The 26,791-nt window shown below is 43.0% G+C and overlaps 1 protein-coding gene across 1 annotated transcript in view; it reads right to left on the bottom strand.

The window, feature by feature from the left end:
* Chsy1 (chondroitin sulfate synthase 1) overlaps window positions 1-23,533 on the bottom strand; it is a 95,976-nt gene extending 72,443 nt beyond the window's left edge. The window contains exons 1-2 of the mRNA XM_004658070.2: window positions 23,208-23,533; window positions 3,554-4,049 (exon numbers count right to left, since the gene is read on the bottom strand). Coding sequence (XP_004658127.2) covers window positions 3,554-4,049; window positions 23,208-23,533 — 822 coding nt within the window. The remainder of the gene's footprint in view (window positions 1-3,553; window positions 4,050-23,207) is intronic.
* Between the last annotated feature and the right edge of the window lie 3,258 nt (window positions 23,534-26,791).

Here is a 26,791-nt window from a genome sequence, read left to right as displayed (position 1 = left end):
ACCCTCCTCACCAACAAGGTCCTCTGGGCCAAGACAAGATTTAACAGCATACACACAGGGTGATTCTAGGCATTCTGCCTATGATGTTTGCCACCATTAGGGCAGATTACATCATAGTAGGAAAACTACTCCAAATAGTCTTCCAAACCCTAGAGCCCTGGACACCACTTCCCAACTATATCTTGGCACTGATTCTGGATAAGATTTTTATATAACTCAAGACAGCGATTCCACTGGTGACTGTCCAGCAGTATCTTAGATATAACATGACTATACTGAGACATATTTTTAAAAATTCTCTCTTGGGCTAGAGAGATAGCTTAGTGGTTAAGGTGCTTGCCTGTGAATCCTAAGGAACCAGGATCAATTCCCCAGGACCCACATAGCCATATGCACAAGGTGGCGTATACATTTGGAGTTTGTTTACAGTGGCTAGAGGCCCTGGCGTGTCCATTCTCTCCCACCCTCTCTCTCTTTCTCTCATAAATAAATAAATAAAAATTCTCTCTCAAGACTAAGTTGGGAAAAAGGAATTCAGTAGAGGGGGATTTGGGAGGGGAGAAAAGGAAGGTGCTGGGAGATTATGATCATGGTATATTGTCTATATGTATGAAATTTGTCAACAATAAGTTTTTTTAAAAAAACTAAATAAATAAAATAATCTTTCAAAAGTAAGCCTGGAATGACAGTAGTAGCACATGCTTATAATTCTAGCACTCTGGAGACAGAGGCAGGAGAGTTGTCACAAGTTTGAAACCTGCTACATTAAATAAATTTGTTCCCGGCCAGCCTGTGCTATGGAGTGAGCCCTTATAGCAGTTACTTTCTTGTTGCTGGAATAAAACATCCAACCAGAAGCAGCTTCTGGGAGCAAAGGGTTTATTTCAAGCTTATGGTTTTGAGGATAAGTTTCATCACGATGGAGAAAGCATGGTAGAACAGGCTAGAACAGGCAAACAGCTCACATCTTCGTATATTAGCAGCAGGGGAGGGGGAAGAGTAACAGCAAGAGTAAGCTAGCTAGAGAACACTAGGTAGGGCTGGACCACTAGGCTTCAAGGTCTACACCCAGTGAGACATATCCTCCAACAAGGCTCTACCTCCCTCAGGTTCCACAAACTAGAAACTGAATATGAGGCTTAATCACAAACACATGAGGCTAAAAAGGATATTCCACATTCAAACCACCACAGACTCTGACTCAAAACAAAACAAAAAGGTTGACTGTAGCTCCTGCTTATAATCCCAGCAGTGTGGATTCATGATGATCAGGACTTCAAGGCCAGTCTTGGCTACATGAGACTGTCTCAACATGAAAAGACAGGGCTGGAAAGATGGCTTAGCAGTTAAGGCACTTGCCTGCAATGCCTAAGAACCAAAGTTTAATTCCCCAGTACCCACATAAGCCAAATGCACAAGGTGGCACATGTGTCTGGAGTTCATTTACAGTGGCTGGAGGTCTTGCCATGCCTATTCCCTCTACCTCCCCCCCCCCCGAAACAAATATTAAAAAAAAAAAAAAAAAAAGACAAACACCAGGTATATGCTCTACCATTTCAGCAAGAAGGCTTGCTTCTCAGATCAGAGTTAGGAGAATGTGTTCCAAAATATATATTAAAAAAAAAAGCGTATTCATGGGGAGGTAATATGATGGAGAATGGAATTTCAAAGGGGAAAGTGTGGGGGGAGAGGGAGGGAATTACCATGGGATATTTTTTTATAATCATGGAAAATGCTAATAAAAATTTAAGAAAAACATATTCTATAGTATAGTATATAGTATAATATAGTATGTTAGGGTTATAACTACTTAAAGGATAGGGACTATGCAGAAATACTGCCAGTTGTACTTAACAAGGCATGAAATCCTCAAATAACTTTCCTTACTGTAAAAGTCCATGACAGGGCTGTAGAGATGGCTTAGCGGTTGAGGCATTTGCCTGTGAAGCCAAAGGACCCAGGTTCAATTCCCCAGGAACCAAGTAAACCAGATACACAAGGTGGTGCATACATCTGGAGTTGGGGCTCGTTTACAGGGGCTGAAGGGCCTGGAGTACGCATTCATTCTCTCTCTCTGTTTCTATCTCTCCAAAAAAAAAAAAAGGCCATTTTAACAAAGGTTTCCCAGCCCAGTGAACAACTGCCCAGACCCTGGAGGAAGGCAGAGGACTGTAAGGCACATGAAGATTAAGGGATTCCTTCAATTCATACTTAGGATTTTAAATGCATCCTTGTGAATTTATAATTAGAAGTTTTATGAAGACTATTCTCTGTATACTTGAAAATGTCCAGTCCCCTAAAAGTTCAAACAAACAAAACAGTGTGATTAAAAGCAAGTCTTTGGGGGAAGGCAAGCATGGGCAAGAATACTGTTTCTTCACTCAAGTGTTTCAGAAAAAGAGCCGAGTTCACATCAAAAAGTAAATTCTTTTTAGAGGGTGTAGTAAAAGGTCTACCAATTCTTGCTGTTCCTCATAACTACAGGCAATTTATATATCTAAATAACACAAACTAGGGCTGGAGAGATGGCTTAGTGGTTAAGCACTTGCCTGTGAAGCCTAAGGACACCCGTTCGAGGCTTGATTCCCCAGGAACCAAGTACAAGGTACAAGGGGGCGCAAGCGTCTGGAGTTCATTTGTAGTGGCTGGAGGCCCTGCTGCACCCATTCTCTCTCTCTCTCTCTCTCTCTGCCTCTTTCTCTCTCTGTCACTCTCAAATAAATAAAAATAAACCAAAAACAAAAATTTATAAATAAAACAAACTAAACAATCTATTTCATACTACTATTATGGACCTTGTAACTACAAGCAAGAGGCACATGCAGCAATAAAACAGAAAACCCAAAGCTAACTTAAATGCTTTTAGCACAGACAGTGTCTATAGACTATCTTTTCAAAGGCTTCATGTATATGTTAAGATAACCCACAAAATGCCTATCACCTAATCTGAATGTATAGACAAAAGGTCAAAGTTCAAAATGATCATCCTTTTTGGTGATGGGTATGGAACCTCAGGCCTCATGGATGTTAAGCACACACTGTACCACTGACCTGTAACTCCAGCGCCCAAGGTCCAAAACAAATGTGAAGCCAAATGCTAGTAGATTTTTCTCATCAGCAATGATTTTATAAGTTTAAAATATGTAAAATTTTGTGGGTCATCTTGACCAGATGAGAGTGCTCAGGCCTTTGAGAGACCAGAGAGAGGGAATGTCCTACACTCCTGCAATTAGTTGTGGCATCAGCAGAAATCCGAGGATTTTCTGGATCATCACAAAAACATCACCATGACCATCAGCAGACCATGCTCTCCCCAAGCCCTAAGTATCATTATTTATTAACAAGGTATTATAACAAAAATATGGAAAGCATGCTCTAAAAGCCAGAGAAAAGGGAATAAGGAGACTTCAAATAAGAAAAACTAAGGCTAAAGATATATAAGAATTTATATCAACTTTAACCTTACTATTCCTTTAACCTTACTATTCCTATGACTGGCTAAAAACAAATGATAAAATGAAGTTTCTCCCATAGTAAAGAATTTGGCTCTTACCTCATAAGACCAGACACACTGAACACCTGCAAACCTCCGCACACATCTTCCCACCTCCACGTCTTCATGAGTGGTGTACATTTCCCGGAGACACTTGCCAATGTGTGGAACCATTCTTCGAAGTACCTCCCTGCTCATGATCACACCAGGTCCCCCCATGCAGAAGTTCTCACCAGGCTCAAGCGCCAGTTTCCCCATTTCTTCTGTGGTGCCCAGTCCTGTCTGCCCAAGAAAGAGGGGCTCGCTGCTATTCAAACTCCTCAGGAAACTCTCCAGACGATCTCCTTTGATGTAAACATCATCATCTGCTCTCATAAACCATTCATACTTGTCCAAGTAGTGGTCATACATGTACTTGAGCATCATAAAAGACTTCTTCTGGGGTGGGTAGGAATCATCCACACCCCGGAGTGGCACTATTGGAATTGGTATAGATGTGTCTGAACCCTCACTTGAGAAGAATTCAACTTTCCCAGGAATTGTCTTGGACCACGTTCTGGAATTAAAATAAATGCCAATTAGAAAATAGTTTCTCCCACTCTTATTTTCAGAAATAACATTTATCTGCTTATTTTGAATCACTGTGTGTGAATGCTTTATCTATTTGGTCTGCTTCCTTCTTCTTGATGGAAGCCCTCTACTTGCAAACCTCAGATTCTCTTTCATAAGGACCTCCACCCTAAAGACTCTACTCTTTACTATAGAGATTTGCTCAGTCATGTTTGTTGCTGCTCAATTTACAATAGCTAGGACCTGGAATCAGCCCAGATGACCATCAACTGATGAATGGATAGCAAACATGTGGTACCTATACACAGTGATAAGAAAAAAAGTGAAATTATGAAGTTTGCAGGAAAATAGATGGACCTAGAAAAGAATCATACTAAGTAGGTTACAGACTCAGAAAAACAAACTCTGCACGTTCTTTCTCATATGCAGATTCTAACATGGAATGATTTGGTTTGTTTATAAGTTGTAGGAAACATCAGTAGTGCTGGTAAAGAAGCTAGAATGAAGCTTGGAGAGAAGCAGGAAGGGATCATAGGGAAACTAGACAGGCAAGGGGAGGGTGTGGAGAGGGTGGAGGGGTCTAGGAGAACTAGGGTAAGGAGGGATAAGATATACACAACATTTGGTTAAATTAAAAGATATAGCTCTTGGGCTAGAGAGATGGCTTAGCGGTTAAGCGTTTGCCTGTAAAGCCTAAGGACCCCAGTTTGAGGCTCAATTCCCTAGGACCCACATTAGCCAGATGCACAAGGGGGCACACGCATCTGGAGTTCGTTTGTGGTGGCTGGAAGCCCTGGTGCACACATTCTCTCTCTCTCTGCCTCTTGCTCTCAAATAAACAAACAAACAAACAAAAAGATATAGCTCCTGGGCTAGAGAAATGGCTCAGTGGTTAAGGCACTTGCCTACAAAGGTTAATGATTCAAGTTCGATTTTTCAGTACCACATAAAGCCAGATGCACAAAGCAGCACATATATTTGCATGAGCTGGAGGTCCTGGAACACCCATTTTCTTTCTCTACCCATTTCTCTCTATTTCTATCTCTCTCTGCTTGCAAATAAATAATAAAAGATTTTTTTAAAAAAGAAATAACTCTCTTAAAAGGGGGGGAATAGTTTGGGCATAAGCACCCTGCAGGGGTGAAGAAAGCTTTATGTTAAAATCACAAGCTGTTATCTTTCACAGCGAGCTGTTGATCAGGAGGCTCATAAGGCCCCCAAAACAATGCAAGCTATTGCCAAAGTATTTGGTTAGCCATCAGAGCAAAATGTTAAGACCCTATTGCTGAAGACACCACAGGCTGCAGTCACAGAACATTAAGAGGTCACACCGGAACTGAGATAGAAGCCAGCTCACTGCTGACTAGCCTTCATAGTGCTAGAAAGTGTTAGGTAAGCTTCTGGGGGAATGAAGGTCACCAATAGAACAAGCAGTAGATCTTGCAAGCAACAAAATCAACCTGCCAAGAAACATATACACACCAATGCAATGCTGGCACACAGCTTTAGGGGGTAACCAACTGCTCTTACTGGAAACTGAGGCCATCTCAGTGAGTATATTTGTAACTAGTACTGGGAACCAAGTCAGAGGCTTATGGCTTGGAAGAGCATAGACCCTATAGGAAGCCCCCCACTGTTCTTTGGCTAAAAGGAGGTTATGCTCATCAAAAGTCATCTAAATGTCTGCTTAGCACCTTTGATCCATGCTGCTCTCACTCTTGACTACAGATGGCAGTGAACAGTGGGAAGACCCAAGTTCCATCAGTATGAAAAGAAAATAAAACTGACTAACACAAGATGAGTCATCTCCATCACATCCGCCAGGGCCCAGGAAACATTACAGAGGAAGTGGCAGACTAAATATTTGTGCTGTTCTTACTGCTAGTCTGTTAACCACCTCCAGGGAAATGGCAGTAGACACTGAGTAGGCTCAAAACTGCTGACAGCACAACACTAAATGAGACCTTTAACACTGCCACCCTAAGAGCCACAGAACAGGAAGGTATACTCTGAGGCATTGCCCACCCCTTCCCCAGAGACTGGGTACATTCATGACCCCACAGTGATTACTGATAACCCCACTGAAGATGGTCCTCAATAGAATGAGGAAAAGAAAATGGGAACATATGGGAACAAGATATATTTGCAGTATGTTCATTTACTAAAGTTCTTAATTTTAAAAAAGAAGAAACTATTAAAATAGATCCAGGAGCATTAAGATTTAAAATTGCCACGGTATCAAGATCTAGGTAGACAGATCAATTTTTGGATATTATCAACTTATATTACTAATAAACTCCTCAACTCTATAAAATAACAAAAAAAAAAAATCAAACTGCCCATTCAACATATTATCTTTGAAAGCTCATCAAGTGCTAAGCAAGGCAGATGCAATGGTGAACTAAAACATTGTCCAGTCATGGAACTGACATCAAGACAGGTACTGTCAGGATGATCACACTTGTATACATTATCACCACGAACTACATATGCTCTGAAAAAAAGGAACACAGTAGGCAAAGAGAGATCTCAGAAAAGAGAATGCGTCCCTGAGAGGGTGAACGTAAAAGCTGCCAAGTCAGACTCGAATGCAGAACATGGCAGACAGGAAGAGAGAGAAGAAAGCCCTCTAGAACCAAGGGTATACAAGATGTGGCCCTGGGAAACCTCAGAAGAGAAAGCAGCAGCAGGTGAGCAAGATGAGGTGTATACTGAAATCAGCATGCACAGTTGAAGGAAGCCAGAAATGCAGGGCCAAGTTCAAAAGGGAATTAGTTCATCCCTGGACAGAGGAAAAATCAGTGACCAAATTAAGAGTCTACAAAGTATTCTCCTATGAACAACTAATCTAAGACTATCCTGTTGCTCTGTCTTTAAATTTTTTCTTTGTTCAAGGGAGGGTCTCACTCTAACAGAGGCTGGCCTTGAACTCACCACAGTCCTCCTACCTCTGCCTTCAAAGTGCTAGGTTTAAAGGCAGGCACCACCACACCTGGCATGCCTTTTCTTTCATACTTCATGTTACCATCATGAACTAAAGTAATTTAGCTATAATAATTTCTTTACACAGACTACTTCCAGGAAAAACACATGATAGAGAATAAAAGTTGATTATCCCTTATCCAAACTATGTGGAATCCAAAGTGTTTTAGATGTCAAGGTTCCCCCCCACTCCAGATTTTGGAGTATATGCATAGATTTACCAATCAGGCAGCCCCAATCCAAAAATCCAAATGCTTTAAAATATGTAGTAAAATTAATCTTGAGAAAATCAGGGACATGATAAGATGGCTCAGTAGATAAAAGCACTTGCAACACAATCATGAGGGTCTGAGTTTGATCCCTAGCACCCACATAAAAAGCGGGGTATGGCCAGGCGTGATGGCACATGTCTTTAATCCCAGCACTCGGGAGGCAGAGGTAGGAGGATTGCTGTGAGTTTGAGGCCAGGCCAACCTGAGACTACACAGTGAAATTCAGGTCAGCCTGGGCTACAGCAAGATCCAACCCCCTCAAAATAAAAAGTTTGGTATGAAAAGTAATTTACACATTTAATGCAATCCCCATCAAAATTCCAATGGCATTCTTCACAGAAATAGAAAAAAAAAATCCTAAAATTCATTTGGAAGCACAAAAAAACCCTCAAATAGCCAAAACTATTTTGAACAACAAAAATGAGGCTGGTAGTATCTGATTTTAAGCTATATCACAAAGCCATGGTAACAAAAACAGCACATATTGGCACAAAGACAGACATGTAGATCAATGGAACAGACTAAAGGACCCAAATGTTAATCCAGGCAGGTACAACCATCTGATTTTTGACAAAAAATGCCAAAATTATTCACTGGAGAAAAGATAGCCTCTTCAACAAGTGGTGTTAGGAAAACTGGACATCTATAAATAGAAGGATAAAAATAGATTATTGTCTTTCTCCATTCACAAGAATCAAATCCAAGTGGATCAGGGAACTTAATACCAGACCTGAAACTCTGAAATTGTTAGAGGAAACAGTAGGGGAAAACCCTTCAACATATTGGCATAGGTAATAACATTCTGAATATAACTCCAATTGCTCAGGAAACAAAACCAATAATCAACCACTGGGATCTCATGAAATTACAAGGCTTTTGTACAGCAAAGGACACTGTGAAGAGAGCAAAGAGACAACCTACAGAATGGGAGAAAATTGTTGCCAGCTACACATCTGACAGAGGATTTATATCCAGAATATACAAAGAACTCAAAAATCAGAAAAATAAGAAATCAACCCAATTAAAAAAACGGGCTATGGAACTAGACAGTTCTCAAAAGACGAAATACAGACGGCACACAAACATCTAAAAAAAATTTTCTACATCCTTTGCCATCAGGAAAATGCAAATTAAAACTACTTTGAGATTCCATCTCACTACTGTCAAAATGGCTACCATTAAGAAAAGAAATGACAATAAATTTTGGCCAGGATGCAGTAAAAGGGAAACCCTTCTACACTACTGGTGGGAATGTAAGCTGGTATAACCATGTGGAAATCAATGTGGAGGCTCTTGAGACAGCTAAAAATAGATTTACCATATGATCCAGCTATAGCACTCCTAGGCATATATCTTAAAGACAGAGAGCAATACATATGAAGCAAAAATACCCTTTCCTACAGATGACAGATCCTTTAGCAAATGGGACTAAGTTGCAGCATACACAACATGTTATGACAATCCATAGGCGCTGTTCTGATGTGGTCACATCTGCAGGGGAGATCACTTCCCAGAACTCAACCACAGGAAGTCAGTGATGATGAAATTAAACTGACTCCTATTTAAGTCAAAGAGTCGCTGATTCTGCTCTCCTTAAGTAGAGTTTTTTTCAGTCACAATAATTCCTTGAAAATGTAAAAATCCCAATGTTTGGCACATAATAGAGGTCAAGGAACATGTGGAATGAATACTGCCCACTCCTATACCATTGAGTTATAGATGCCATGTGTTGTTTGCAAAAGGCCAAAATCACTTCCAGATGAACTTCACATAACTGTCCATCAGCCCTGACACACCCACCTACAATTCCTACATGACGGAAACTGACTTACACAAAGCACAAGAGGAAAACAATTATTCAGAGGAAAAATTCACAAACTCATTGATGTTGAAAATACACTACCATTCACAGTACTTCTAAAATGTAATACAAAACTAAACAGTCTGCATCATCTTATGATGAGGATGAATAGAAACAACCTAACTTGGCTTACTAATACTAGTAAGCTATTGGGCTTCTGAACTAAAATGTAATTAAATAGACCAAATTCAAAGTAGTACTGATGTAGCCAACCCCAAAGCCATGAAATACAAAAGAACAAGGGAGTATTTGGGAGTTGAATCAACCAAGGCAGGTCCGGTCTTCAAATGAATAACCTATTAAAGAGAGGCAATCTGTAGTACATGGGCTCTGGAAGTGAGCCACTGGGATCAGTATCCTCACCCCACTAAAAAACTAAAAACTAGCTAAAAACCTAACCCTCAATCTAGATCTACATATACTGCATTAGAATTCTGTTTTATTCTCAGTTTCAGGGTATAAGTTTAACAAGAGTTTAAAAGTGATTTTGCTTAAACACTAGGCTTTCATATTAGACTTGGGATCCAAATTCATTTTTGTCTGACTTTTTCTCACTGTCCAGGACAGGGCACATGCATAAAGTACTAGCCAAAAGAACCATCACAGATGCAATTAATGCTTCAACTGTGGCTTGAAATGGCATAACTTGTCCAAGAAGAGAAAGCAATTAATTTAAATCAGACAATCTAACCTCAAACCATTCTTAAAAACCTCTGTGCAGCTTCACAGTAACTCCACCCAACTATTATCTATTCTTTTGTAGGCAACCCAGGAGAAACCTCATGTTTTCCTTTCCAGTCTAAAAGATGGGTGGTTTGTGGGAAATCTCAATATGAGGTCCTTGCAAACCCTCCAATCTTAAAAATTTTAATATTTTCAATTAGGGTAACATTAGCTTAAATAGCTCCATAGTCAATGGACTCTGCAACATAACTCATTCAACATCCTGTGGGAGAAGGAGGAAAGGAGTGTATTCATAATTTCAAAATTGTTGGAAATATTGCTGAGCAAGCAGGCTGTTCCTCATTCTGCAATAGAAACAGGTCAAGTTCCATAATTTTCATACCAAATGTCTACATTGGCTACCTGGAGCTCTTAAGGGAAATGACAGAACATTTGCAAAAACCCTTGACAGAAAGCTCAATTTTCAATGGACTGATACCCAACTCTTTCTGAAGCCCAGATAAGACAGCTTCATATGAGAGTGCCAAGTATATATTCCATTTCCCTAAATGCTATCCCTCTATCAAGGTAAATCACAGTTGTAAGTAATGCAGCTTAGCCAAGGAATCCTGTGTTTGGTTAGGACATGATATCAGTTCCTATTTCTATTTGGTATCATGTTAAGAAAAACTACCTAAAATTCATTTCTGTACAAAACTGTATCTGTAGCATAACGATTATCCTAGGTAAACAACCATAATACATGGGTAATTTTTTTTTTTTTTTTGAGGTAGGGTCTCACTCTGGCTCAGGCTGACCTGGAATTAACTATGTAGTCTCAAACTCACAGCCTCAAACTCACAGGGATCCTCCTACCTCTGCCTCCTGAGTGCTGGGATTAAAGGCATGCACCACCACACCCGGTTTTACATGGGTAATTTTTAAAATTTATTTATTATTATTTTTTATTAACAACTTCCATAGTTGTAAACAATATCCCATTGTAATGCCCTCCGTTACCCCACTTTCCCCTTTGAAACTCCATTCTCAATCATACACGGGTAACTTTTAAAAGCAGACAAGAAGGGCTAAAGATGTAGTCCAGTTGTAGGCCCTGGGTTCCATTGCCAGCTCCAAAAACTAATGTACAAACAACTCCACCCCAAAGTATTTGCAGAGGTTGTTTCTGGGTGGAGAATTCGAAAATGTTTAATCTTCTTTGTTTTCTACATTTTCTGCAACAGATATGTGTATTAAAAAAAAAAAAAAACACTTCAGGAGCTAGAGAGATGGCTCAAAGGTTTAAGGCATTTGGTCACGAAGTATAATGCCTCGGGTTGGATTTCCCAGTACCCACATAAAGCCAGATGCACAAAGTGGAACATGTGTATGGAGTTTCCAGTGGCTGGAGGCCATGGCATGCCCATTCTCTCTATCTCTGCTTCTCTCTCTCTCAAATAAGTAATTAAAATTTCCACAATGGCTGGGCCAGATTGCATTCCCACCAACAGTGTAGAAGGGTTCCTCTTTTTCTACATCCTTGCCAGCATTTATGGTCATTTGTTTTCATGATGGTAGCCAATCTGACAGGAGTGAGATGGAATCTCAATGTAGTTTTAACCTGCATTTCCCTGATAACTAGGGATGATAACTAGAGAACATTTTTTTAGATGCTTATATGCCATCCATATTTCTTCTTTTGCGAACTCTCGATTTAGTTCCATAACCCATTTTTTAATTGGCTTGTTTGATTTCTTATTACTTAACTTTTTGAGCTCTTTGTATATCCTAGATATTAATCCTCTATCAGATGTATAGCTGGCAAAGATTTTTCCCATTGTGTAGGTTGCCTCTTTGTTTTATTCAGTGTCCTTCGCCTTACAAAATCTTTGTAATTTCATTAAAAAAAAAAAAGATAAAGTCAAAGGAGGCAGGGAGAACACAGGCTTCTCTTTGTAGAACTGATGAATATTAGGAATTAAATGTATGTATTTTTCCAGTTACAAAAAGGATTGAAGATAAACATATATAAGATGAGAAAAATGAGCAAGAAAACAAAACCAAAGAAAAAGAAGAGTAAGCAACCCCAAGCAAGGCTTGAAGGGCAAAATCTTGGTGAGGGTTGCTCCTTCCAGCTCTATGCCAGGGCAAGACTGAATCAATCAGGGCATACTCAGGAGTTACCCCTCAAACTAGAATGAGCTCACGTGCTGAGACCTGGGTGTCATCATGTAACCCATGTGTGCTAATGGAGCCCCAACTTCAGCTCAAAGTGTTCTAGTAAGCAAGCAGAGGTCACAAGGCTATGTCCTATTGCTCAAGGTTAAGTGTGAAAACACACTAAGGTGTAGTGAGAAAAAACAGGGCAAAGAATGGTCATTCATAGGAAGCACTATCTGGTGGGGGAGCAGTCTTCATTCATCTTCCCCAAAGTCTATGGAAGATGCTGTTCTCCACTGCCAGTCAGTCCAGTGCTGGGCCTGGTAAAAACTCAAGAGGCGTTTCTTCCAGTGGCTGACAGGGCCTTTCCTAGGGAACAGGAAGAGGAATGGTCTCTGCCTCAGTACCAGGAGCTCAGCAGCAAATGTTCTTAGGTACAGTTTCACCATTTTGAGTATATGGTTTCCGGGTATGTGGTTTCCTCTTTTCAAGTCTTCAACTGACTCACTGTCCTTAAGACATGAGTAATCTCAAACTGTTCCAGAATAAGTGAGAAAATATAATATAGACCATGAATGGCAGAATAATTTTAAAAGATTAAATTACACTCTTAACTGTTGATCCTAAAAAACTTACAGGGAAAGCAAGTATAAAAATTATTTTTTGCTAGGTATAGTGGCTCATGCCTACAACTCTATCTCTCAAGAGGCTGAGGCAGGTGAGTCAGCCTTGGTTATTATATAGCAAGAAGCTCTTCTAAACAGAGAAAAAGAGCAACCAATTAGGCTACTGGCAGGGTGGATTATAACTCCCACCTCAACAATGGCCTGGACATGAGGCCAGAAGGCATTTACAAGGTATTAAGAGCTAAGAAGACCTGCTCTGAGCCCAGCTTCACAACAAACAATGAATACAGACTTGTCAATAATGAACACAAATACACCCTTTTTGAAACCTAAGACTCAAAATTCATAGAGTAAATGATACAGAACAAAATCTGATCTGATGTGTTTCCAAAATGGAGTACTGCAAAACTACTCTATGTGTATGTAAGTTTGCATGGGGCTGGGAGCTGGCTCAGTTGTTAAAGGCACTTGTTTCAAAAAATATACATGCACTGACTTAATGGGATATACTGAATAGCAGGCACATTTTCAAATCAGCATGAATCTGTTTCCTTTGCAACCCTAGTTAACCTCAAATAAATGTCATTTTATTTATTTCTTAGGAGAAGAAGGATATATATAAGTTTTCACATCAGTGTTTTGAAGTACTGAGGCACTATTACCTTGTAATCAACCCTCCTGTCACCAGCCACCCTTTACTGAACTGTCATACACTGCATTACAGACACTCAATCTGACTCTGGAGGGCTGAGGTGTATAAGGCATCACTATCCACAGGCAAATGAGGCTCTGAGCCAGCTAAGGAACTTGCCTAAGTTCATAAAGCTAATGAATAAGGAACTCAGAATGCAAACACTATGATTCCATGCCTACACTGGCCAGCCTGTCTTTATATAACACACACTTATCTCTGGTTATCACCTACATTTCTTTTCCAATGGGGGCTAGGGGGTTGATAAGGCTGAAAACACAGTCCTCACAGATAAGGAGAGCAGCCTTACACATACTTGAACCACTTCTACCCGTACTTTGTCTACCTGGCTAGGCAACAAAGAAAATGTGACAAAACCACCTTCTCCTTCAGCACTGAACTGGTTGATTCTAATTTGATTCAAGCCCACCTTTTGTGTGAATCTGTTTAGAACCCCAAATCCTACACATTTGTGAACTCTACCATCAGAAAAACAAACCCATCAAAAGTTTAACACAACAAGCCTCTGAACAGCAAGGCTGTCACAGCTGATCTTCTCAAACACCAATCACGTCAAGCTAACTCAGTACCACCTGCTGCTCTATGCTCATAAGCCCAAATTCCTGAGCCTGGCACACAGGTGCCTTCCCTCAGCTTGACTCTCGGCATCTTTCTGTCACTGCAGTTCCCAGCCCCAGGGAACTGTTCTTTCCCATCACCTGCTTTGTTACCACTTCCTGCTTCCACATTTGAGGAAACCTGCTTTTGTCCCTGTTCAAAAACTCCTACTGAAGGCTGGAGGGATGGCTTAGCAGTTAAGGCATTTGCCTGCAAAGCCAAAGGACCCAGGTTTGATTCCCCAGAAACCATGTGAGCGAGATGCACAAGGAGGCGCACGCATCTGGAGTTCCTTTGCAGTGGATGGAGGCTCTGGTGTGCCCATTCTCTCTCTCTCCCCCTCTTGCTCTGTCAAATAAATAAACTCCTACTGAGCTGGGCAGAAGGAGGAGGATCACTGTGAGTTTGAGGCCAGTCTGAGACTCCAAAATGAATTCAAGGGCTGGAGAGATGGCTTAGCAGTTAAGCACTTGCCTGTGAAGCCTATGGACCCTGGTTCAAGGCTCGGTTCCCCAGGTCCCACGTTAGCCAGATGCACAAGGGGGTGCACGCATCTGGAGTTCGTTTGCAGTGGCTGGAAGCCCTGGTGCGCCCATTCTCTCTCTCTCTCCCTCTATCTGTTTATCTCTCTGTGTCGGTCGCTCTCAAATAAATTTAAAAAAAAAAAAAAAATGAATTCCAGGTCAGCCTGGGCTAGAGCAGGACCCTGACTCAAAAAAAAGAAAAAAAAGACAGGTGTGGTTGCATACAACTTTAAACCCAGCACTTGGGAGGGAGAGGTAGGAGGATTGCTATATGAGTTCAAGACCACCCTGAGACTAAATAGGGAATTTCTGGTCAGCCTGGGCTAGAGTGAGACCCTACCTCAAAAAAACACAAAAATCTAACATGGGATATTTTTTATAATCATGGAAAATGTTAATAAAAATTGAGAAAAAAACAAAAATCTCCTACTCATCTTTCATGACTCAGATAGGAATGTAAGATCCTTTGACCCCTGTGGCAGTTTGAATGTATGTTTCCCATTAGACTAGCATGTTTTATTAAAGCTTGTGTCCAGCTGCCTGGCTGGAGGAGGTGTCACTGGGGCACAGATTGATTTCCAGGACAAAGATGTAAGAGTTTGGCCTGGTCCCCTGCTGTTTTGTTGCCACTTTTGTACTTGTTTGTGGTGCTGGCTGCTAGTGGTATCTCCCTCTGCTTGGATTTATGAATGGGAGCTAGCTTCTGTCATTGGTAGAACTTGCCCTTGGATCTATAAGCTGAAATAAACCCTCCCTCCTAAAAATTGTGTATGGTCTGGATGTTCATCCCAACAACATGAAGCTACTACAACAACCCCCTTTCCAGTCTTGCAAAGTCTGAGCCCCTTTCATCTGTATTCCTTCCTTCAGACACCTGTAAGCCCTTCCTTACCAAATACCATCTTCACTTGCTTGCCTAGACAAAACTCAATAGGAATGAGAGGCCCAGGATTAGTAACCTTTCAAAAATGAGCAGATTAGTTAGTGAACAAAAGAGTCAAACTGCCAGTGTGATAACACATGTATAATCTTCCACTGACACCAAGTCTATCCTTGGGAGTATTGCTCTGAGGGCATGAAGCCCTTAAACCATGATAATACAACTACACTCATTTTCAGAAGCACATTTCTTATCAGCCTTTTTCTACAAGCAATCCATAACCTGAAACAGATTGTGCTCCAAGTACACATAAAGGTTATTTGGATTTTTTATGTAAAAGTCTTCCAAATATCAAAATGAACTGTATCTAAGAAAGCAACTGAGCTTTTTCAAGAAAATCAATTTACTTAGCTCAAGAAATAAGAAAACAGGGCTGGAGAGATGGCTTAGTGGTTAAGGTGTTTGTCTGTGAAGCCAAAGGACCCAGTTTCAATTCCCCAATATCCACATAAGCTGGTGACGCATGTGTCTGGAGTTCATTTACAGCAGCTGAAGACCCTGGTGTACCCATTCTCTTTCTCTACCTCTTTCTCACTCTCAAATAAATAAAATAAATAATTACAAATTTAAAAATATTTTATAACTATAAATTTTAAAATATTTTTTAACAGAAAGAAGAAAATAGCTGAACATGTTGGCTCATACCTATAATCCTAGCACCTGAGAGTCTGAGGTAGGAGGATCTTCATGAGTTCAAAGCTAGCCTGGGCTACATAGGGAGTTCCAGGGCAGCCTGTTAGCCTGGGTTAGAGTGAGCCCTTGCCTCAAAAAAAAAAAAAAAAAAAAAAAAAAAGAGAGAAGAGAAAATGGGAGACAGGGAAATCACCAGTGAAGATACTCAACAGTGGACACTGCAAGCCTTACATTTGGCCAGCCGGGCCAAATGAACCACCAGGTGAAATAGTGGCATATCTGTTATGGGGAAAACCAACACTCTCTAATTGGACTGGAGGCCCACTCCATTGGAGGGAATACATCCCTGATACTGAAAACCTACAACAGGGGTAGTAGTGGGCCCTAGAGGTGTAATGTCTGCTGGTGTCTGGCTGAATGTATATATTATGCTCACCAAACTGCCCAGTAAGCAATTCTCTTAATGTTCATACCCATAAATTAATGCTATTCTTAACTTTTGGTTAGAGAAGCTTCTCTTTTCAGATGGCAGTGACCTTGAGACGATTCAGAAAGCACCATGGTGCTGAGAAGACATGACAGAGGAGTGCTCAGCACTGAAATAATCTCAATCACACCTTCCATGGCTCAGGGTCCATTTTGGAAGAAGTGGTGGAAAGAATGTAAGAGCCAAAGGAAGGGTAGGACCCCTTATAACATACTCCTCCAGACACAAAATGGCCTGGATATCCATGACCTCACAGTGCCTGACACTACCTACACAAGACCATCATAATAGGAGGAAACGATCATGACATCAAAATAAAAGAGAGACTGATTGAGAGGGGCAGGTGATATGATGGAGAGTAGAGTTTCAAAGGGGAAAGTGGGGGGAGGGAAGGTATGACATGGGATATTGTTTACAATTATGGAAGTTGTCAATAAAAAAATAAAAAATAAAATGAAAAAATAGTAACAGCAAAAAAAAAAAAAAGAAGAAGAAGTAGAAGAAGAGGAAGAGGAGGAGGAGAGAAGAAAAACAAGGAAATGACTGAGATATATTAGGAAGAAGGAGCTTGTTAAGGCTAGGAAGAGAACAGTCTGCCTGCAAGCAAACCATTAGAACAGGTCACTAACTGATAAAACAGTATCTGGGATGAGATTCCTATAACTAAAACTGGTGCTTCTCAACCTTTCTTCCCATGCTGATGTTAATCACTTCTGGGCAGAAAGGGGAAACCAATCCTGTCTTCTGAGAAAGTAAAGAAGTAAAGAATGCCACCAGTCCCCATCTTTAGGCCAGAGCAGCCACATCCAAACAATTAGGATTAGTTCACTGTCCTGAGCACTGAAATAGAGCTGGGCTTATAGGCACACATGCTTATGATCCCAGGCTGAGGCAGGAAGATCTCAAGTTCAAAATCAGCCTGGACTATATAGCAAGACCCTGTCCTTCATTCGTTCATTCATTTTAAAAAGGACTAAAAAGAGCCGGGCGTGGTGACGCACGCCTTTAATCCCAGCATTCGGGAGGCAGAGGTAGGGGGATTGAGTTCAAGGCCACCCTGAGACTGCACAGTGAATTCCAGGTCAGCCTGGGCTAGAATGAGACCCTATCTCAAAAAACAAACAAACAAAAAAATAAATAAATAAAAAGAACAAAAAGCCAAATGTGTATTCTTCTTCAAATCAAAACTTTGACTTAGTAACAAAACTATTAATCACATCAAAACTTTTCTAGCAAGAATAGGTAAATGTAGCCAAGAAATGTTTGAAACAGATGACAAAGAGAACCTTGTCTGCCGGATATTAAAATATTATTCAACCTCCAATAATCTTATGGGTGGTACTGGCAAAAGAACAAAAAGAAAGCTCAATAGAACAAAAGTTAAAATCCAAAAACACTCAAGAATTTTGAGTATTCATTGATAAAAATGGCATTTCAGATTGGTAGGGAGGTGAGTGCTCAGTCAACACACAGTGCTGAGATAATGTACCATTTGGAGGAAAAAATAACTTTCCCCCTTATTAGAATCAGGAGAAGGGGGAAGCTACATTTAAAAATTTCCCCAGGGGCTGGCTGGATTGTGAAGTCTATGATCCTAGCACTCAGATGGCTGAGGCAGTAAGAATGCCAAGAACTCAAAGACAGTCTGGGCTACAAAACGAGATACTGTCTCAAAAAACTAAACAAAGCCCAGTGTGGTGGCACACGCCTTTAATCCAGAGGTAGGAGGATCTTGGTGAGTTTGAGGACACCCTGAGACGACACAGTGAATTCCAGGTCAGCCTGGGCTAGAGTGAGACCTTACCTCAAAACAACAACAAAAACTAAAAGCAAATTTAAATTAAAACTGTAAAGACACTAAATTATGTGAACATGTAGTCTCTGTATATCAAAAGAACATAAGAAAAAATACAAAAATGTGAAGAAAATATTAGTCAAGGCACAAAAGGAATTCAGTGGTTACCACAAACTGATAACCCGTTGATAATTAGTAAGTTACTTCAGAGGAGTCATAGTACTATATTATTTTTTAGCATTTTCTACTTATTTGCAAGGAAAGAGAGAGAGGGAGAGAATGGGAACACCAGGGTCTCTAGCTGCCTCAAATGAACTCCAGGTATATGTGCCACTTTGTGTATCTGGTTTTACGTGAGTACTGGGGAAATCAAACCAAGGTTGTTAGGTTTTATAGGCAAGCACATTAACTGCTGAGCCATCTCTCCAGCCCCTATTTATTTAATTTTGTTTTGTTTTTTTGAGGTAGGGTCTTGCTCTAAGGCCAGGCTGACCTATGTAGTCTCAGGGTGACCTCAAACTCACAATGATCTCCTACCTCTGCCTCCCAAGTGCTGGGATTAAAGATATGGGCCACCACACCCAGCCTTCTATTAATTATTTTTAAATTTGTTAGTGTGGGGGGGGCATGCAAGGGCATCCTGCTGCTTTGTAAATGAACACCAAATGCTTGTGCCATTTTTTGTCTCTGCTTTACATGGATGGCTTAGGAATTAAACCCAGGATGACAGGCTATACAAGCAAGTGGCTGTAACTACTGAGCCTTCTTTCCAGGCCCAAACCATAGTATTTTTAAAGTGAAATTACCTAATATACAAATAACTTTGAAAATTAATTAAAACAAATTATTTTCCATATTTATTTGTAGAATCCCAGCTACCAACCTCTCTTTCCTGCCAAAAGCCTCTAGTGGTTTTTCCATTCACTTAAAATACTAAAATACTATTCCTGCCAGGTTTGGTCGTACATGCCTTCAATCCCAGTACTCAGTTGGCTGAGGTAGGAGGATCACTGTGAGTTCAAAGCCCCTGAAACTACATAGTGAATTCCAGGCCAACTTGGGCTAGAGTGAGACCTTAAAAAAAAAAAAAAATCCCTATGTCTGGACACTATCAAGACCAGTCTCCTTTCTTTTTTTTTTTAAACATTTTTATTTTATTATTTATTTAAGAGTGACGGGGGGGGGAGGGGGAGAGAGGGGCAGATAGAGAGAGAGAGAGGATGGGCACGACAGGGTTCCAGCCACTGCAAATGAATTCCAGACGCATACAACCCCTTATGCATCTGGCTTACGTGGGTCCTGGGGAACTGAGCCTTGAACTGGGGTCCTTAGGCTTCACAGGCAAGCACTTAACCGCTAAGCCATCTCTCCAGCCCCCCCAGTCTCCTTTCTTTCACTGCCCTTCTCTGGGTTCCTTTCAAGCTTGTTCCTGTCTTGGGGCACAGGGCTTTGGCTTTCCCCTTTGCCTTACATGTTTATCGATGACATTCACACAACCACTGTTCCATCCAAGTAAAACAATTGCCACTTTCTCTAAAGCTTTTAGAACTACCTAATTCAGACAGGTCATGACCCTATTCTGTCCTTTCCCTGTTCTATTTCCCTCATGTACCCATAACTAGGCAAAACCCTATTTTTAGTGTCTGTCTCTTCCAACAGAACAAACCTCTGTACTGCTGTGCTCCCAACACTCAGGGTCTGGATTCATGGGGTATTTCCTTTATTAAAGGTCGGATCCTAAGTGCGTCAAATATTTTAATAAATCAGGATTATTCCTGTCAACCTAACAGCTATGCACCTACTCAGGGTCTACAGAAGTTATCTCCAGCTGATCTCTAATCTGCTACTCTTTCAGTTTCATTTTGTCTGCTTTAAAAAATGTTGTTTATCTTCTGTCAACTATTTCTGCTATCTCCTCTCTGCTATCTCTTGGTGGCTCCTAATCCCACTTCAAGGGTATGGGAGATCTAGAAACTAAAAGCCATAAAGATAGGACTGTTCTATTATTAAAGTACAGTAACTTTAGTACAGAAAGGCATATCTTCCTAGGGTTTTCAAGGGTTTTTTCTGAATCAAAATATATATATGCATACATACACACACACAAGCAGAGAGAGAGAAAATGGGTGTGCCAGGGTCTCTAGCCACTGCAAACAAACTCCAGATGCATATGCCATGTGTCACTTTGTGTATCCAGCTTCATGTGGGTACTGGAGAATCAAACCTGGATCCTTAAGCTTTGCAGGCAAGCACCATAACCAATGAGCCATCTCCCCAGCCCAACCTCACAGTCTTTGGAAAGAGAAGATTGTCAATTACTCATCAGTAGGCCTATTAGGATGTTTGAGTGAGGGTGGCCTTGTATTGCTGATCCTCCTGCCTCTGCCTCCTGAATGCCAGGAATATACAGCACCACCATGCTCAGCTTTTAGAGGTGTTTTGTTTTTTTTTTTCTTTTCTCCCTATGATGAAAAATGAGCCAGATGTGACAGCTCATGCCTGTAATTCCCAGCACTGAGAGGTAGGAGCTGAGGCTGGAAGATTGTGAGTTCAGGCTAGTCAGAAAAAGGAGAAAGAAAAAGAAAAAGGAGAGAAGGAAAAAAATTGCTTTGTAGGCTAAATGTAAAACAGCACTCTCCATTCCACCTTAAATTATGCCCATTTTCATACAGAACTGTACATGCACTTTCCAATTTAAGAGCTTAGTGTGGACTTCTGGCCCAGGCTGCAAAGAACAGCAAAACCATAATCATAAGTTGCAACCCTGTAACCTTCATCCAATTCATGCCTTCCCCAAAAGTTCCCTAAGGCTCAAATTGTCTTGTACCACCTCCTTCAGCCAATCTAAATACAAGGTTGACAGGTTGAGAGGCAGGAACCTAACCAGCAATGGGAGGTAGGCCCACCCCCCCTCCAAGCTCTTCAGATCAGAGATAAAGAAAAGTAAGTTAAAACACTAAAGAGGTGACTGAAGGATGCAGCACTTCCAGAAGGTGGTTTCCTTCCTGTCACAAAGGGAGAACTCAAGTAGAAAGTGTTTCTACTTTCACCAGTTGCCTAAAAGAAAATAAACAATAAGAAAATGAGGAGAGAAGGGGGAAAGGGGAAAGAAAAGGAAAAAGGCAGGAAGTGTGGGAAAGAGGCCAAAAGAACCACACACAGAGAACCAATGGATGGGCTTTGGGAAACCACTGCCAATTACAAAACAATACTAGTGTGCACTACAATTTCTGGATATTGCTAGTGTAATAGCATCCCTACTCATTTGTATATATTGATCTTGTAAGCATGAAATATGTATGTCGGGGGGTAGGGAATAAGGAGTCATATAATCTAGTTGAACAAATTACTTGGTAATTACCTCAGTTATGATTTCACAGGGCCTGTCACCAAAATGCAGTCATGTGAATTTACTTTCACAAACATAAAGCAAACAAGTTAGCAGGTACTTACTCAACTACTTTTTTTTTTTTTTTTTTGAAACAGGATCTCACTCTAGCCTAGGCTGATCTTGAACTCAAAGCAACCTTCCTACCTCAGCCTCTGGGATTGAAGACATGCACCACCACACCCAAGTCTTCCTCAATTTTTGATGTAGTAGCATAAAATCCCAGACAAATCACAGAACAGTCTCCAAGAGAACCTTCATCTGCAGATCCCCAATCACTGCATTAGCTATCTGCAGAACCACCCGCATTCTAAGCTTTATGGCCACTCAAGATCATTCTTGGGAGAATGCAGGCTCTTGACAAGCAGTAAGAATGTGGATCAGGCCACTGTGTGGGCAACCATTCTCCACTGCTCTTTCACCTTCTTTCTCAATCCTTTACTTCTTCCCTTAAAAGGAGACTGGTATGCGCTTATTCCCTTATAATACAGCATCTAGTGCCTGAAAACAGTCCAGAACTGAACTTAAATGCTGAAGCCATAAAAGTGCTTGGCTATACATTAAAAACAAGCAAGCACTAGCACAGCCTTACTCAACACCAACTGCTCTAAAAGTTCATTCCCAGAATATTCGTGCTCTGAAGACCATTTCTGACACTGACTGTGTGGCTGGATGAATTCCAAACTTTATCCATACAGTCGATGCTTCTGGACTTCATAGTTTCCACCAAAACCGTTGGCCTCTTCCACCTCAAATTTCTCCAATGCAAATACCATTCTAACCATGGCCTCCATTCCAAAAATCATCTCTCTTCTAAACACTACTTTGGCTAATCTCCTTTTAATCCTGAACATGAACGCTGCCACTTTTATGACTCATTTAGCCAACTGGGGCCCAGTTACTGGACAGCATGCATGTACCACTCTAAGTGAGCTAAGGAACACCTGAATACATTCTTGCACTGAATCTACCACACAAACTGCTTTTGCTCAAGGTGTGTTCCTTCTGATTAACCAGTGTGGTTAAATCCAGAGTGGGCACCCCCTTTAACTTAAAGGACTATCTCCAACTGAAGTCTACGGTATGTTACGGGAGGGCTGGCTCTGGCCAGATTAATTTACATGGGCTTCACACGGGCAAGATGCCCATTTTGGAGACTGGAATGATAACCTCCACGCTACTACTATGGTTGGTACTCTGCTATGAGTTTTCCTACCACGTTATCAGTCAGGCCCTTTTAACAGAGGAGGAGGCTTGGGTTATGGAAAGCTGACCGTGCCTTGCAGGAGGTCAGGGTGAGAGGCATACCCAGAGAGGCCAACCTAGGGCATCTGACCCCAATCCCTTGCCCTTGTGCATTGTGACCACCATCCTTCCTCTGAGCACACCTGCCAGTGCCAGGCATTGCCGGCGGGGATCCAGACCCCAAGAAGAAGCCCAAGGGGCCCGGCAGCCCGCCTGGATGCTGGCTGCGGGAGGTGGTGCCTCGGGAAGAAGGACTCACCTGTAAGCGGCCACCGCGCGGGTCTGCAGGTATTTCTGAGCGGTCATGACTCCCACGAAGAGAAAGTTCCTGTCACGCGGACTGTCCTCGGTGGCCAAGCCCGGCGGCCAGAGCTGCGCCCCGCGCGCATCGCCCCGCGCCCCGCCAGCCTGGGACGCCGCCGCCGCCTCTTGTCCGGGCCGGCAGCCCTCGAGGCTGTGGCGGCGACGCGGGCCCACTCGCTTCAGCTCGGAGGCGCGGGGCAGGACGAGCCGTGAGGCCAGCACGAAGCCCAGCACGAGCCCGAGCAACACGCTGAGCCAGGAGCGCCGGCCGCGCGCGGCCATGCCCGCGCCACTCCGCCCGCCGGGCCGCTGTAGCCGCCGCAGGCTCCGCGTGCCCTCAGCCCGCCGCCGCCCCCGCCAGCGGAGGCCAGCCCGCGCTAACGCCGCGAGGCCCGGCCCGGGCAGCGCCACGGCCGCCGCGGGCCCATCGCGCCCATCGCGGGCCCCGAGCCGCCCGCAGGCCCCGCGCCGGCGCTTTGTTCCACACGCCCGCCCTCGCCGCCGCGGCCTGCGCCTTTAAGAAGGGACCATGCCCGGCGCGCGCCGGTAGCGGCTCGGGCGCGAGGCGGCAGCGGCTCCTCCCGCTCGCGCGCAGGGGCGTGAGGCCAGCGCGACGGTGACTGCTGCAGTGGCAGCCCAGCTCGGGCCCCCGTCCCGCCCTGCTCGCGTCCCCCCGCTGGGTCGTCTCGCCTCACGCTGCGCCCTCCCCCGTCCTCTTCGTGACCGGCGCCGCCACTGCAGCTGCACATCCTCCGGCTTAGCTCGCCATTGCAACAGGAGCCCCTCACGTCACGCACAGCGCGTTAAGAAGCGGCCCGGGCGGCGGCGAGTCGTGGCCCCTCTCGGGATCCGTCCGCGCAATGTGATTGGCGCAAAAGTGAATGGGGGGTGGTTCACGTGGATGAAGTTTAATCGGGGGAAAAAAAAAAAAAAGCTCTGGCCCGCTCGGTGGGCGGTGGGACTAAGGGGGCGTGTATCCGGCGGGTTCGTGCGGGCTGCGGGATGGAGAGGGCTTAGAGGGCCGCCGCGGGCTGTGCGGAGGTGCACGCCCGCCCGGGCAGCCCGTTATCCGCGGCCACGCCCCCGTCGCCGGCGCGCTGAGCCCCGCTGCGGCGCTCGGCTCCCCGGGGCGCCTTGGCCTGCGGGCGACCCCGCTCGCACCCGGACGTCGCCCACGCGCAGCTCGAGAGCTAGTTTTGCTGAAGGGGCTCCTGGGTCCCCAGACACCCCACGAGCCGCACGTTCCTCGCGCCCAGACTGTCCTGGGATAAACCCCACCGCCACGCCCTTCCCTCCCGAGGCCGACCTCGGGCTCCCTCCCCAGCGGCCCGGTCCACACTGTATCTTTGTTCCCGCCTGTGGGCAGGAGCCCGCACGTATAGGATCAACAGTTGGTTTGGGACGTGCAGATGTGGAGAGGGAACCGTGAATTCAGTTAGCTTGTTCTCTGTCGCTAGCTGCTAAGCTTAATACTTAACGCTCAAAGCTCCTCACACAATACTGGCATTTAATGGGTAGTGAAGGAATGGTAGATGATGAAGGCTTGTATTTAGTCTCTGTGGGTAGACAGCTGGTTAGCACCTCTCACCTGAGTGTCAGTATTTTTAATAGAGGTGTTCTAAAAAGGGGGGGGCTTGGGATTTTTAAGGCAGTTTTTGGGTACCAGCTCCTCTGTGCTCGGTTTTAAGAAATGTTACACATTTCCTTTACCCAAAAAGGGGCTGGAGAGATGACTTAGTGGTTAAGGCGCTTGCCTGAAAAACTGAAGGACTCAGGTTTGATTCCCCAGGACCCACGTAAGCTACATACGCAAGTCAGTACAAGCATCGAGTTTGTTTGCAGCGGCTGATGACCGGACGTGCCCATTCTCTCTGTGTCTCTCCCTCTCCCCCCACCCCATATCTATCTGCCTCTTTCATAAATAAGTAATTTTAAAAAACACAAACCGGACTGGAGCAATGGCTTAGCAGTTAAGAGGCTTGCCTGCAAAGCCTAGGGACCCAAGTTCAATTAAAACCAGAAGCACAAAGGGGAAGTGGGGGGGGGGAATTACCATGGGATATTTTTTTTATAATCATGGAAAATGCTAATAAAAGGTTAAAAAAAACAGAAGCACAAGGTGGTGCATGCGTATGGAATTCCTTGGCGGTGGTTAGAGGCCCTGGTGCGCCCACTATCCCCCCTCCCTCTCTCATAAATATATAAATATTTTTTAAAAAACACAATCAAAGCAACAAAAGGTAAAATGTTTGTAAATACCAATCTTATTTAGTCACCAATGTATTAGGGGTTCTAATTGAACCTCTCGAGAAGCGAAATAGTGCCCTGAGCCTGAATTTCTTATTTGAGCAAATGAACCCAGGGGATTGGAAAAAGAAAACAAGCATGCTTGGAGGCAATCCTTGATCTTTCTTCATTATTGAGGATCACACTGCTGGATTTTTACACGGTTTACAATAATACCAAACTGTGGGAGCTGCAGAGGCTTCTCTGATGCTGAATGGTGGTTGCTCTTGTTCATTCTGTGGATAGCACCACTTTGACATTTGTGATTTAGTTCAAATAGTTCATTATCCACCTCCCTGTAGACTTTGTCCCTAAGAGATGATCCACATCTAAAAATAAAATACACATTATATAGTGATTTCAGCAGTGGTCTTGGGGAAAATACAGAACATACAATCATGAATTACAGGCTGGAAACCATCTAGAAAAGTTCCAGTAAAACTGTAAGTCACAAGGCTGAGGAGCCCCCAAAGCCCCCAGATTCAGCAAGAATCCCATAATCACAGTGATTTACATAAAGCACAAATCTGGCAAAATACAGACGTTTGATTTTGTGGCAGTCAATGATTTCAGTGTCTTCTAAACTGCTTTAGACATGTCTGTATTTTCTAAAGTAAAATTCAACTGGGCATGGTGGTGCACGCCTTTAATCCCAGCAATCAGGAGGCAGAGGTAGGAGGATCGCTGTGAGTTGGAGGCCACCCTGACTACATAGTGAGTTCCAGGTCAGCCTGGACTAGAGTGAGAGTGAGACCAAAAGAAAAAAAAAGTACAGAAATATGTGACAGAAATATTTTGAGGGTGAACATTTTGTTCCCAATTCCCTGCTTCCTAGAAGTACCTAAGTCAATAACCTCATCTGCCTTGTTCCTTGAAGACATCTGATAGCTCACAGCCCACCTGAGAGGTGGTCCATTCTAGATCTGTGGTCAGAAGCCTGGGCTGGTGTCTCTGAGCTCTATAGAGCCCCACTTGGACAAGCACCAGAGTCTCAAGAGTTTGACAACTCTCCTTGTCTCTATATGAATCTCTGAACTGGCTCCTCCTCAAGAGTGGTTCTAGCCTGGTATTTAGAAATTTGTCCAGAAAATGCTGATCATCTACTTACTTTTTGTTTGCCTGAGTGTAATTTTTTAAGACACATAATTAAAATTCATTTCTACTTACAGTGCATTTTCTCACCAATTGCAACTTTGTTCTCATACATGTTACATTTCTTTCTGATGGTAATACATTGAGTGTCTGTTACAGGTA

Source organism: Jaculus jaculus, chromosome 3 (genome assembly GCF_020740685.1).
Source record: "Jaculus jaculus isolate mJacJac1 chromosome 3, mJacJac1.mat.Y.cur, whole genome shotgun sequence".
In the NCBI taxonomy this organism is placed as follows: domain Eukaryota; kingdom Metazoa; phylum Chordata; class Mammalia; order Rodentia; family Dipodidae; genus Jaculus; species Jaculus jaculus.
Note: the sequence above shows the minus strand (reverse complement) of the source record. Positions and strands in the feature narration are given on the sequence as shown.